Raw genomic sequence first — 13,659 nt, 5'->3', positions numbered from 1 at the left:
GAAAATCATGTGACGGTTTTTCCATGGTGAAAATAAACACTGTCTCAAGGCGAAACTGGTTTCTACGACCAACTTTTGGGGGAGAGATTCATTAAATGTAATTTTGTCATTGCCGGCCAAGGTTGCTATGCTGATGCCACTGATCCTCTGAAGAATTATGTAAATTGCGCCTCAATTTGAAAAAATATACAAAAAAAAAAAGTGGCACAAACAACCTTGGCATGCCCTTCCGTTTCTACCTCCCCTTTGCACCGGTGTAGGGCGGTTAAGCCACCTCCCCTCATCTCTCTCCGGGACTTGGGGGCTCTTACAAATACGGTGCGGGACAACCGAACGACAGACCAGTTAAGAACTTGCAATCCAACCTACCAACAGTCTCCACTTTTGCTTCAGCTCCTTTTCACATTATCAAACATGAAGGTATAAACGAAACAAAAGTTTCGACTCTTAACGTTGGTTTGTTTTAATTGAATTTTTCAATTTATTGCAGGTCTTTGCGTTCGTCCTCCTAGTGCTCGGTGTTGCCATGGTCTCTGCTGCTCCGCAAGACAGTAAGTACAGCACAATTATTTTCTACAAATTAAAGTTAATTCTTTTGTCATAACGAATTTTCTTTCTTAATCAATAGTTAACTCTGCTATTCTGGCTGTCATCAACTCGGCTGTGCCTAACGTTCAGCCTGGTAGCTTCGCTAGGCCGCCTCCAGGCGGAGTGTCTTCTTTTGCTACTGCCCAACAAAACACAAATCCATCCGGCCAGACTTTTTTCGCCGCTCAGACGGGCGTATCTCAAGGAAGACCCGTTCGTAAATGAATATGAGGGACTTAGAGCTATAAAGAATCCATAAACACAGTTAATCATGAGCACATTTACGTGTTTGTTTCGGACGACAAAGAATAGCTCAAAAGATTGCAACAACATTTTGTAAAAAAAAAATTCAAATAAACAAGAATTGAGGACATTTAAATGCGAACTCTTTGTTTTCACCTGTTTGTGTCTATTAAGAATTACAATAAACTGTTCTTTCGATACAACCTTGCCATTTCAGTAATTGTTTTCTAATCTTGTTTTCCTTTTAAGGTAATTAATACTGATAATAATACTGTGGATGAAGTTTCGGTTTAACTTTCAATGCTGAATACAATTAGTTTTTATAATTAACCACTCATTTATTTGTTTGATCATACTCATTCAGTTTAGATTTTTTGCTCCAATTTTATTCCCTAGACTGAAGCCTTCATTTAACTCTTAAATATTTTCTGTTATTAATGACACTAAAAGAACCATTTTTGATAAATGTGTAATCACCTTAAGATGCATGGAATATATGAATAACTATCTGTACATGGTTTCTTATAGTAATTTAAATTTAATGAAAATCTAGAGTTCATTTTCCAAAGCTAAATCCACTGCCTGTTCCAGTAGCTCCAGCTATGCCAAAAGGACTGGAGAAAGCAGTTCCACTCCCACTGGCAGTGCCAAATCCACCGTTCTGAGCGCTGGAAATGGCAATTCCAGATGCAGAAACTCCGCCAGGTCCTGCATTGCCTGTTCCAGCTCCAGCACCAGTACCACTACCCCCTATTATTTCACATCATAGACATGCTCTTAGTAACTGACATTACGCATAATCATTCAAAAAAGAAAAGTATTTTACCGAAAAATCCACCGAATCCACCGAATTGAGGAGCTGGTTTAGCAGAACACATTGCAAGCAACAGGGACAAAATCAAAATGGCGGCACTCTACATTTAATTGCACACCGAATGTTACTACATTGTTATCAAAAGGCGTTTTCAAAGAACCCAATTATATAAGAAACAATTGATATTTTAGTTTAGACGAACTTTTACCTTAGTCATGTTGAATAAAAGCGTGTGCTTGCTTGGCTTGCTGTTGAAGAAATGGATAACGTTTGACACGATGTTTCCCCCCCAATATAAAGGCTGCGTGGTTTAGGAGCGGCATGAAAAGTTTATCCATCGATGCTGGAACACTCTTTAAAAGGTAAAGACGATTTCTATTGTCAGAATCCTTTTTAGTCAATTGCCCCATTAACTGTATGTAAAGTGACTTCAGAGTTAAGAGTCGGGTCAGAGAAAGCTACATTCTAAATCCTACACGCAATATTGTTGACAGTTGTCCAGCTGAAACCGGAATAATGTGGAATCAACATCAGAAGCCTAAGAAAACCAAATGCACTTCACTGTGATTTCTTCATTTGAGAGGAAAATGTCATTTAATTAAAATAGTGCAGCTCCTATTTCATAGCATTATGATTTAATGTTTATCATTCACGTGTGTAAGTTTAATCAAGAAAGACGTATTCGGTTACTGCTTTATTAACAACCAAAAAAGGCCAAACAATAAGAAAAAGACAAACAAAAACAAAAAGAAAATTCAAGATCGATGTATGTTGGGTTGATCAGTGGTGCTCATGAAGTGACTTTAGAGGATGAATGCTGACTTATTTACCGACACTGCTTCCACTTCCTGTGCCAGTTGCTCCTGCCTGACCTGTGAAAGCGTTGAGGAAAGCTGTTCCAGTACCGGTACCAGTACCGACTCCGCCGTTCTGTGCGCTCGAAATGCCAACCTGTAATCAAAAGTCATCATTAGTAACTCATCTCAGGTGTTTGACAGTAAAAATATGTATTACTCCTGATGCAGAAACTCCTCCTGGCCCAGCATTACCAGTTCCAGCTCCAGCACCACTTCCACTACCTGTTTGAAATAATGACAAGAAAAGAACCAGAGAGGTCATGTAAAGGTTTACAAAAACCCAAAGAAGCAGAGTTCTATTTTTACCGATAGGGAATCCACCAAAACCTGGCTGTTGGAATCCAAAACCTGGTTGCTGGAACCCACCAAACTGTGGCCTGGCCAAGGCAACAGCCAAAAGAAGAGCAAGAGTCAAAGTAACCTGCAAACAAAATAGAAAACGCTGTTGCATAAATTGCATTTAAAGTAAGAAAAAAGTATTATTTTCGTAGTGTTTTAGCTCAAATTTTGACTACCTTGTACATTTCTAAATGTATCTGCTCTTTTCTGATTAGGTAGCTAAGAAGTTAACGTTCAGCTGTCGTGTGATCGTGTGGCTGGTAGTTGCCCGACGACTTGCTTTTTATAGGGGTATCCCTTCTGGTCGAACCAGAAAAGCTGGAAGGCAAATCAGTTTTGAGTCCATGGTCATAAGTGTCACCATGGCATGAGCCATCCTTGACACCAGTTCTTCGAATTCGCCAGTAGCAATTGCAGTCCATAAAATCTTTAATTTGGCTCGAGACTTGGAAAACCCCATTCAACGGACTTTGTGCTATTTGGGGTTTATCAGCGATATGGATAATTAGCACCAAATGAGGGAACAGATGTTAATTGAACTAGCAAGTGTTTCGAGGTTGAATTTATTCAAACGTAAAGGTTCAAGGCAGAACAAATACGTGACTTGTCCATTTGCATTTGTTCCCAAAAGAAGATGGAGCTTGTCGACATCTGTCTTTACGGGTAAGGTACCCATTAACTGTTAAACGTGACTTGATGACAGGGTCCACGAGGACGAACCAGAGAAAGCTGACATGACTGTGAGATTACTTCCAAGTCATAGTGTTGCTAAGGCTATATTTTCAGTGCCCTGCTTTCTAGAAAAAAAACCTTGCAAGTTGCATCACAGGCGACTGACATTGTCCCAGTTGTATATTGAATATCCAACGGACTAAGGATAGATCATTCTCAGTTATTTCGTATTTAGAACTTGCCATACATAGAAAAATCCTGTTCAGAATTGATTTCGCTTAATACTGATATTTTACCATTTGTAATATTCCTGATTTATGCATGTTTGTTTTGGGATGATTGTTATACTGTCACAAATTAAGAAAACGATAGAAAATTTTTTACTTGCCTAATATCAGGCTACAAATTTATTGACGCCAAACAATTTTCGAAATGAGAAGTGATTAACAAATATTCATGTTGTGTCACACAGTGATTGCCCAAGAAATGACTTAGAAATAACGAAATTATTTTCCGACGCTGCTACCGCTGCCAGAACCAGTTGCTGCAGCTTGTCCGCTTAGAAGATCCAAAGCAGCCGTGCCTGTTCCAGATCCAGTTGCAGCTCCACCGTCCTGTGCGCTCGCAATGCCAACCTGCAATCGAATGGTATCCATGAAATTTCAATACTTTCTCATAAAAGCCTTCTGTTTATTTTTTACCCCTGAAGCTGACACTCCTCCAGGACCAGCGTTACCCGTTCCAGCTCCAGCTCCGGATCCCGTACCAACTGATAGATAAAAACAAACACCATGAGTTTAAAAAATGTGAATATCCACATTTTAAATGCTGGTATCTTACGATTGAAACCGGGGAAAGCTAGTTGTCCAGCTGGTTGTACTGGAAGAACTCCAGCCCCACCTAGAAGAGGAGCAGCTCCATTTCCGAACAGAGGATTACCACCAGTTCCGAATCCTGAGCCAGTTCCAGTTGCTGCAAAACGTTAATTTAAACTTAGTTAATTTTTTAACGCTGTGATTTATACATAGGTCAAGGTAATTAACAACTAAAGCAAAAACAATGTCAACGTTGGACTAAAAAGCATCACCTTGGAACACTTGGGGACGAGCCGTAACCACAGCGAGAACAGCGCACAACGTGATGGTAATCATCTATGACGTAGCAAAGAAAAACGTTTAATTGAAAGTGTGAAAATAATTAACGTCCAATTATACCTTGTTCATTTTTTTTAAGGGGGTATGGATTGTTTGTGGACGAGGTTGTTGTCTAATGAAAATCGTTTGGAGTCTGGTACCTGACCACTAGACGAAGATTCCGTTTTATAGCCCACGCGTGTTTGTCTACCTGGCCTTGCGGTCTTCCCTCAAGCTACATGTGCTTGCGTGTGTGTACAAACAGTTTTTGTTTATACTGGCACACTTCCAAAAGAAGTTTGGATTTGCCATTTAAAGAAAATTGCACCGCAATTTTACCCTGGCAGTCTGATGTTGCAATCAACCGACAATTTCACAAAAGGAAAAGTTACCTTTTGATGGATTGTCTCTAATAATAAGCTTTTGATTTCCGGCATAATTTCACCCTGTGGAACGCTGGGAAAATACCAATTGATGAAAACGAACCGGCATTTCAAGTCTAGTTACAAACCAGATTGTCCACTTTAACTGGCTTTGGAGTCTTACAAACCTGACGACTGCGTCCTTTTAACGCAACGGATAGTACATCGAGGCAATGACGTTTCCTTTTAACGCAACGGATAGTACATCGAGGCAATGACGTTGTTGGAGTATTAAAAGATTGATCCTTCTTCAAACGACAAAAGATAGCCTACGAGAAAATACAAACACGTCTGTTGTTTTCTTATTTGGCTGACGGTGATGGACTTCAGCTCATCCACCTTTACACGACATCAAAGGAACAGTTCAATGTCATGACATCAATAGCGATTCTTATTGACTTTTCTTGTTGCCATGTGGAATCTTCAACAACAAACAAAGGAAAAACTTGGCCAGAAAAGCCATTTGGAAAAGAAAGAAAGGAGTTGTTTCATCGGATAGTTTTACAAGAATGGCGTGCACTTCAGTTGGAAGTATAGAAATTGATAAAATAATCCTTTTATTTAAATTTTCTATTTTTCTTACATGCGTGTTCTATTTGCGTGAGGACGTGAGATAACATCCTTGACTGGGTAGTTCTCATGGAGTTTTAGTCGGTTTTTCCCAAACAGCCGATATCGCTAGTAAAACCGCGATAGACTAAAAAACATGTGTGTTCCATACTAGACGAAAAGGGGATAGCAAGTTATGTTCCTTATACGGTAGCAAAACAATGCTCACCTTGACAAAATAGGGCTAACCTTGAAGAACACAACAACAGACGAGCGTAACTACAATTTCTTGGAACTCATTCTAAATGCCATTGTGAAACAGCGTGCAGTTCTACAACCACTAAATTTGTACGTCGTAGCGGATAACAAATTAGCTGGAGAAATATACTTAAACGCACGTGAGTAGTTGAAATTTAATATATTTACCATTATTATTCGATGTGGGTGGGCCTGCTAAGTGACTTTTCTTGTTAGATGGACTACGATTGAAGGTCATCGGTCGTGACTGCCTGAAGAAAAACGTGAGTAGGAAACCAATTGGATGCAGTTCAACATGTTTCGAGATAGGAAAGGTCAACTACCGGAGCTTTGGCAGTTTATAGCCGCTAAAATAATGATATTGGACTATCGCCAGATTATCTAGAAACGCTTTTTCACGCAATTTGGCTAACCTTAAGCTTAACATCATTGTTACGGCTCGTGTTTACAGGGTCGTAAGCTATAGAATGATAATACTCATTTTGCCTATTCTGCAGTAGAGAAACACGCATCGGTTGAAAAAGTCGTATTATTGCAATCAGTGAAACGTTTCACGTTCGTAAAGTGCAGGACTCACAAGTATTTTTTTTTTCTCATTTTATGAATATCTGAATATTATGTTTACGCGTGTTAAGATATAACTTAGGCCACCATTAGCAGTAAAAAAACATATTTAAGTTGCTTTTTCAGGCAAATGTATTTTGATAAAGAAACACACAGGCATACATCTAAAAAAAAAAAAAAAAACAGATATGTCAAACAATAACAATGTTGGAAAAATAACAGTGCCAGCTTCAGCCAAGTTTATTTTCCGACACTGCTTCCGCTTCCTTGACCAGTGGCTCCAGCTTGACCACTGAAGAGGTTGAGGTTGGCGGTTCCAGTGCCGGAACCAGTACCGACTCCGCCATTCTGTGCGCTTGAGATGCCGACCTAATCAAAAGTTTTACTTCAATGTAAAAATGTCGCCACGTAAATAAGGTATAGTCTTTATGATTTCTTACGCCTGATGCAGATACTCCTCCAGGTCCAGCATTACCCGTTCCAGCTCCAGCGCCACTTCCAGTACCACCTATTAAACAATTTGACATTTGGTTGTTAAATTTGGAAGTAGAGAAGAAGACGGTGATAAACTTACCGAATGCGGGGAATCCGAAACCTGGTTGGCCGAAAGGACGGTTTCCAAATTGAGGTCTAGCAGCGGCAACAGCCAAGAGAAGAGCGAGGGCAAGAGTGACCTGAGAATGATGAGGAATTATTAGCACATAATACAACCAAAATTGTTTCTGGTTTTGTGTTCAACGTTTCATGAATTTTCAGGTTTACCTTGTACATTCTGAAGTGTTAGCTGCTTTAGTGAATGAATAGCTAAGATTGAAATTCAGCTATAGTCTGACTTGCCGACTGGGACCGACTTCTTTTTATACGGTGAGAAAACCAATGGATAGCTTAGCTTGCGTGACTAGCGTTCGGAACGCTGGAAGGCAACGTCACCTTGGCTTCAGGGCTCGCGTTTTTTCCCTCATCACGTGACGACGAGTCCTTGTTCTTTCCAATTTGTCAATAACACATACTAAGACAGGTTCATCAACTGGAATTATGCTTGATGCCATAAAGCGATTGTTGCCTTTTACATTTTAAATTTAGAGAAGAACGATGGCAATCGTCAGTGCATTGCCAGATGAGATAATGGATGAGAATTAACAGAATTAACTCCTTTATTATTACGGTGAAGTCATGCATTTACCTGAAAAGCTTTCAAGAGCGTCATTTCTAGCTTTGCTTCAGGTATTATTCGCAGATTTTACCGAGCGATACCGAAGGCAGACGATGTCCATGGATGAAATTAGAAAACAGGCAAAATGTCTTCTGTCTAGTACTGTCGATTACCTACAATGGCTGCCAAACTGCCATTTTGATTTTGGAAAATCACTGCGTCTCTTCGAAATTAGAGCCACTCATCCATAATGAATTTAGCCTTTTTGCCAGTGGCTCTTCTCACTTATAGTCGATTTTTCATCATAATTGACATTTCCAACAAGTTTCGTTTACCAGCCACGTTGTCCTGTTAACGGTTAGTTTACATTACTTCAGTTCGAAACAGTTTGTGCATGCAATGTTAGAGAATGAATGTGAATTAGAATGCAATATCTGCCTTGTTATTAATCAACAGTTCAATGCATTTTCTATGGGACAGTAGGTGGTCAAGATCAGTTTAGCTTGATATTGAAAGTGAATGGCTGCACGTTTTTGCATATGTTTTTGCCAACCATTTCTTCGTACCATTGTTAAAGCAATCGAACGACAGGTTACAGACAACAAAGTCATTTGTTGGTCAATTAAAAGGCCTAATTGCCTTCTTCTCATGATTCTTTTCATTGACAGGTCAGTCAGCCTGGAGCTTCAATGGTCTTTATCAATTCAGTTTTATTTGGTGGTAAGAAAGATCATTTTGATTTGAAATAAAAGTTTATTGACAAATTGAAAAACTTTAACAGGTAAAAAAGAAAAAAAAAATGGGTGGGGGGCATCAGATACAATTACTAACACATTTTTTGTGCATGTTCGGACAAACTGTAGCAACAGTTAGCTTATTTTCCGACACTACTTCCGCTTCCTTGGCCAGTTGCAGAAGCTTGGCCTGTAAAGGCGTTGAGTGAAGCTGTTCCAGTACCGGTACCTGTAGCGAGCCCTCCGTTTGAAGCACTCGAGATGCCAACCTAGTGAAATCGTTGTCATTAATCTCAGTTTTTGCCACATACTCGGATTAATAAAATCTTACGCCTGATGCGGATACTCCTCCTGGCCCAGCGTTACCGGTTCCAGCTCCAGCGCCACTTCCAGTACCACCTATTAAACAATTTGACAACATCATGAAGGGTTTTGGTTGTTAAATTTGGAAGTAGAGAAGACGACGGTGATAATCTTACATATGATTCCGAAACATAGTTGTTGTTGGCCGAAAGGACGGTTTCCAAATTGAGGTCTAGCAGCGGCAACAGCCAAGAGAAGAGCGAGGGCAAGAGTGACCTGAGAATGATGGGAAATTATTAGCACATAATACAACCAAAATTGTTTCTGGTTTTGTGTTCAACGTTTCATGAATTTTCAGGTTTACCTTGTACATTCTGAAGTGTTAGCTGCTTTAGTGAATGAATAGCTAAGATTGAAATTCAGCTATAGTCTGACTTGCCGACTGGGACCGACTTCTTTTTATACAGTGAGAAAACCAATGGATAGCTTAGCTTGCGTGACTAGCGTTCGGAACGCTGGAAGGCAACGTCACCTTGGCTTCAGTGCTCGCGTTTTTCCCCTCATCACGTGACGACGAGTCCTTGTTCTTTCCAATTTGTCAATAACACATACTAAGACAGGTTCATCAACTGGAATTATGCTTGATGCCATAAAGCGATTGTTGCCTTTTACATTTTAAATTTAGAGAAGAACGATGGCAATCGTCAGTGCATTGCCAGATGAGATAATGGACGAGAATAAACAGAATTAACTCATTTGTTATTACGCTGAAGTCATGCATTTACCTGAAAAGCTTTCAAGAGCGTCATTTCTAGCTTTGCTTCAGGTATTATTCGCAGATTTTACCGAGCGATACCGAAGGCAGACGATGTCCATGGATGAAATTAGAAAACAGGCAAAATGTCTTCTGTCTAGTACTGTCGATTACCTACAATGGCTGCCAAACTGCCATTTTGATTTTGGAAAATCACTGCGTCTCTTCGAAATTAGAGCCACTCATCCATAATGAATTTAGCCTTTTTGCCAGTGGCTCTTCTCACTTACAGTCGATTTTTCATCATAATTGACATTTCCAACAAGTTTCGTTTACCAGCCACGTTGTCCTGTTAACGGTTAGTTTACATTACTTCAGTTCGAAACAGTTTGTGCATGCAATGTTAGAGAATGAATGTGAATTAGAATGCAATATCTGCCTTGTTATTAATCAACAGTTCAATGCATTTTCTATGGGACAGTAGGTGGTCAAGATCAGTTTAGCTTGATATTGAAAGTGAATGGCTGCACGTTTTTGCATATGTTTTTGCCAACCATTTCTTCGTACCATTGTTAAAGCAATCGAACGACAGGTTACAGACAACAAAGTCATTTGTTGGTCAATAAAAAGGCCTAATTGCCTTCTTCTCATGATTCTTTTCGTTGACAGGTCAGTCAGCCTGCTGGAGCTTCAATGGTCTTTATCAATTCAGATTTATTTGGTGGTAAGAAAGATCATTTTGATTTGAAATAAAAGTTTATTGAAAAATTGAAAAACTTTAACAGGTAAAAAAGAAAAAAAAAATGGTGGGGGGGCATCAGATACAATTACTAACACATTTTTTGTGCATGTTTGGACAAACTGTAGCAACAGTTAGCTTATTTTCCGACACTACTTCCGCTTCCTTGGCCAGTTGCAGAAGCTTGGCCTGTAAAGGCGTTGAGTGAAGCTGTTCCAGTACCGGTACCTGTAGCGAGCCCTCCGTTTGAAGCACTCGAGATGCCAACCTAGTGAAATCGTTGTCATTAATCTCAGTTTTTGCCACATACTCGGATTAATAAAATCTTACGCCTGATGCGGATACTCCTCCTGGCCCAGCGTTACCGGTTCCAGCTCCAGCGCCGCTTCCAGTACCTCCTGTTTAAAACATTACAAGTGAGTTATTACGATGGAACTTCGTATTCCGACATGGAGTTTTCATTTTCTTTAAAAGATTTTTTCTTTGACCTACCGAAGGCAGGGAATTGACCAAATCCACCAACTAGAGGACGGTGTCCACCAAGCTGTGGCATAGCCATGGCTGTAGCCAAGAGGAGAGCGAGAGCAATCGTTACCTGCGATTGTACGGAACACAATGGTAAAATTTGTTTTTATTAAGATTTGTTTTTTCTTTAGTTTACCTTGTACATTTTGGAGTGCTGCTTTACTAGCTGGATGTAGTTAAGACTAAGATTCAGCTTTTGTCTGCCAAACTGTGGGTTTTCAAAGCTTCTTTTATACGTCTTGTACGTACGTGAATTGCGAAACTATTCCACAACTGCCTGAAGGTATATCGACCTTGATGTCAAATTGCCAAAATTTTTCACGTGCTTCGTACTTGCAAGTTCTTGGGAATCCCTTGTAACGGATGTGGATATCCAACAAGTTACATAAGAACTCAACAATAACAAAGAGACTTACAGTTTTGCCGCTTTTCTATTGTGGAAAAGACTCGACAAGCATTTTCTTATCAATCTTCTCGTCTCTGACACTGTCATAAGCCAAAATGGTATATGCAAATTTTACGAGTTCTCAACTTTATTTACAAAGAAAGTTTAATGTTAAGAAAAGCTCCGGTCGCGACCAGATTACATAGCTGTGAACATCTTACACGTCAACGATAATGTCACATGAGTAATCGGAGTTTTCCCTCTTTCGCAAAAATGTATTCTGACACGAGCGTAGAGTCATGTTAAAACCGGATTCCGTCAGTTAAAGAAGAACGGAAAGTATATCATTAACACGATCACGAATACAAAAGAAAAAAGGTGGAACGTCAGGTTGCCTTATATTCCAATGCGACTTCCGCGTCCTTTTTCCGTTGCTCCAGTTTAGCTTATAATCACAAGACTAAGACGTGCTAATCCACTTCTGGTACCAATACGTATTCCGCCATTCACGGCACTCGAAATGCCCATTGAATAAGAATTGATAATTTGTTATTATCAAAATATTAGGTATTGTTTTAAAAATGTAATAGGCTATCAACAACACATATCAGAGTTAACATTCTATACCGAAAGCAATAATTACCCAAAATTGCATTAAATATTCATGTCTGCTGCGCATCTTTTAAAAAAAAAGAATTGGCCAACGTTTTGTGATAGAACGGCCATTCGTGTTTAGAATGTCGCGAGACAAAATAGAACAAACTGAGTTAACAAACGGTTTGCATCATTAGACGTATGTATATTTTAGAATTTTTGGTTTGTTTGCGAAACATTTTCAAAAAAGAGTAATACAACAGTTCAAAGTAATTATCGATAACAACGCGTCACAAGAGTATGCAAAATAAATCAGCAAGCATTGCTAATTTATTTTCCGAAGCTGCTTCCATCACCCTCGCCGGTCGCCGCTGCTTCACCGGTGAAGGTGTTGAGCGAAGCTGATCCACTTCCGGAGCCCGTACCAAATCCGCCGTTCTGTGCGCTCGAGATTCCAACCTAAAACAAAACATATTCAATGAATAACTCCGTCTTTTAAAAAACCAACATTGCAGATGTCTTACGCCGGATGCTGATACTCCTCCTGGTCCAGCACTACCAGTTCCAGCTCCCGAGCCGGTTCCAGAACCACCTACCGTTTGCAACAATGCAGTGATGTTAGTTTAAAGAGCAATCAAGAAAGAACACTTGTGTCGTTCGAAAATGTGTTGTTTACCGAAACCTGGAAATCCTGCGAAATTGGGCTGAGCAACGCCGCCTTGCTGGAAGCCTGGTTGAAGGATTCCGCCTTGCTGGAGGCCTGGCTGAGCGTATCCACCTTGCTGGAGGCCTGGCTGAGCGTATCCACCTTGCTGGAAGCCTGGCTGAGCGTATCCACCTTGATTGGAAACCGGGTTGACCGAATCCGCCTTGAGGGCGAGCGAATCCACCTAATAGACCTGCACCACCACTGCTTCCGTCACCAGTGCCTGTCGCTCCAGCTTCTCCTGTGAAAGTGTTGAGGTTGGCTGTTCCAGTGCCGGAAGACGTACCGAACCCGCCATTCTGTGCGCTTGAGATTCCCACCTTTTAAAAAACGTAAGCGCTAAGTAATTTCTTCTTTTTGCACTTGTCTAGTATCAACAAAATTTCTTACGCCTGATGCGGATACTCCTCCAGGGCCAGCGTTACCAGTTCCAGCTCCAGCTCCTGTTCCAGAACCCACACCAGCTACGTAAAAGGATGAAACATTACGCAACCGTCTCGTAGGTAATGAGGTTTTAGTAATTAAACCGACAAACCTAATGCACCTGGCTGAGCGATGCCACCTTGATGGAATCCTGGCTGTGCATATCCACCTTGATAGTAACCAGGTTGGCCGTATCCGCCTTGATGGCCGAATCCGCCTTGCGGACGCCCGAAGGCACCACCAAAGGGACGGTAACGCTGAGGCATTGCCAACGCAGCAGCCATAGTAGCGAGGATAATTGTAACCTGTCATAAGGGGGAAAAAAATGAAGTAGAAGGTAAATATTTATTCGCACTCGGTGAGTTCCATGAACAACTTCCATTGCATTTTGGTTATTTTTTCACTATACCTTCAACATTTTCCAGTGCATCCGCTTTTGATTATACTGTGTGTTACTGTTAGGAATGAGGCTCAACCATCATATGACTGGATGTTAGCGCCATGCATATGCTTTTATATGCTGACTTCTTGTTTTTACCGGCCGAGACTAGTAAAATGCTTGAGGCCCTGCAAATAAACCTTGATATCACGGTCAAGATTATTTTTTTTCAGTCACGTTTTCTAAAACGGTTCCTGGTTCTTGCACATCACCTTCGTCGACATGCCGAAGCGCCATTGGTTGCTGCTGCCATGGTAATACCACACAAATGAATCAGCAAATTATTTCGTTTGGTTTTCTTCACGGCTTGTTTTTCTACCCTAATTTAATTACTATTCAGGTAATCCACCACAATTGTGCAAATAGCGCAAATAACTGGAAAGGCGGAGTGTAATGTTAGGTTTATAGTGAATATATAATTTTTTTTTGTTCGGAAATTTGGCTTTAAAAATATTCTTTATTTTA

General features: G+C 40.3%; 3 protein-coding genes, 1 long non-coding RNA gene and 1 pseudogene across 11 annotated transcripts; 2 read left to right on the top strand and 3 right to left on the bottom strand.

The window, feature by feature from the left end:
* The first annotated feature begins 258 nt into the window (after nucleotides 1-258).
* On the top strand, nucleotides 259-1,034 carry LOC116929029. The gene is made up of 3 exons (XM_032936184.2): nucleotides 259-420; nucleotides 491-551; nucleotides 629-1,034. Exons 1-3 carry the CDS (start codon nucleotides 415-417, stop codon nucleotides 811-813), a joined length of 252 nt encoding a protein of 83 aa, XP_032792075.1. The 5' UTR covers nucleotides 259-414; the 3' UTR covers nucleotides 814-1,034.
* A 250-nt stretch (nucleotides 1,035-1,284) lies between these two features.
* Nucleotides 1,285-2,014, bottom strand: LOC116929027 (glycine-rich protein 23). The gene is made up of 3 exons (XM_032936183.2): nucleotides 1,854-2,014; nucleotides 1,658-1,745; nucleotides 1,285-1,581 (listed from the first exon to the last, which is right to left on the bottom strand). The coding sequence occupies exons 1-3, from the start codon at nucleotides 1,860-1,862 to the stop codon at nucleotides 1,388-1,390; spliced, it is 291 nt and encodes a 96-aa protein (XP_032792074.1). The 5' UTR covers nucleotides 1,863-2,014; the 3' UTR covers nucleotides 1,285-1,387.
* A 310-nt stretch (nucleotides 2,015-2,324) lies between these two features.
* LOC116929017 (putative per-hexamer repeat protein 5) lies at nucleotides 2,325-4,800 on the bottom strand. 3 transcript variants are annotated; one of them, XM_032936174.2, is made up of 5 exons: nucleotides 4,728-4,800; nucleotides 4,601-4,664; nucleotides 4,354-4,485; nucleotides 4,215-4,282; nucleotides 2,325-2,596 (listed from the first exon to the last, which is right to left on the bottom strand). In XM_032936174.2, exons 1-5 carry the CDS (start codon nucleotides 4,734-4,736, stop codon nucleotides 2,468-2,470), a joined length of 402 nt encoding a protein of 133 aa, XP_032792065.2. In that variant the 5' UTR covers nucleotides 4,737-4,800; the 3' UTR covers nucleotides 2,325-2,467. The 3 variants fall into 3 exon arrangements, with proteins under 3 accessions (XP_032792065.2, XP_045033581.1, XP_032792064.2); XM_032936173.2 differs by lacking the exon at nucleotides 2,325-2,596 and adding an exon at nucleotides 3,890-4,148; XM_045177646.1 differs by lacking the exons at nucleotides 4,215-4,282; nucleotides 4,354-4,485; nucleotides 4,601-4,664; nucleotides 4,728-4,800 and adding exons at nucleotides 2,660-2,724; nucleotides 2,809-2,944; nucleotides 3,018-3,137.
* Nucleotides 4,801-5,026: 226 nt separating this feature from the next.
* On the top strand, nucleotides 5,027-10,458 carry LOC116929033. Of its 6 annotated transcripts, XR_006650022.1 has the most exons (7): nucleotides 5,027-6,015; nucleotides 6,092-7,604; nucleotides 7,664-7,949; nucleotides 8,073-8,183; nucleotides 8,261-9,741; nucleotides 9,865-9,975; nucleotides 10,053-10,458. It is a non-coding gene; the product is annotated as an uncharacterized LOC116929033 (long non-coding RNA). The 6 variants fall into 6 exon arrangements; XR_006650021.1 differs by having other exon boundaries at nucleotides 6,092-7,949; nucleotides 8,076-8,183; XR_006650020.1 differs by having other exon boundaries at nucleotides 6,092-7,949; nucleotides 9,868-9,975.
* Nucleotides 10,459-11,810: 1,352 nt separating this feature from the next.
* On the bottom strand, nucleotides 11,811-13,321 carry LOC123475231 (annotated as a pseudogene).
* Nucleotides 13,322-13,659: the final 338 nt, after the last annotated feature.

The sequence above is a fragment of the Daphnia magna genome, linkage group LG8, assembly GCF_020631705.1.
Source record: "Daphnia magna isolate NIES linkage group LG8, ASM2063170v1.1, whole genome shotgun sequence".
NCBI classification, from domain to species: Eukaryota; Metazoa; Arthropoda; class Branchiopoda; order Diplostraca; family Daphniidae; genus Daphnia; species Daphnia magna.
This window is presented reverse-complemented; position numbering and strand designations above follow the sequence as displayed.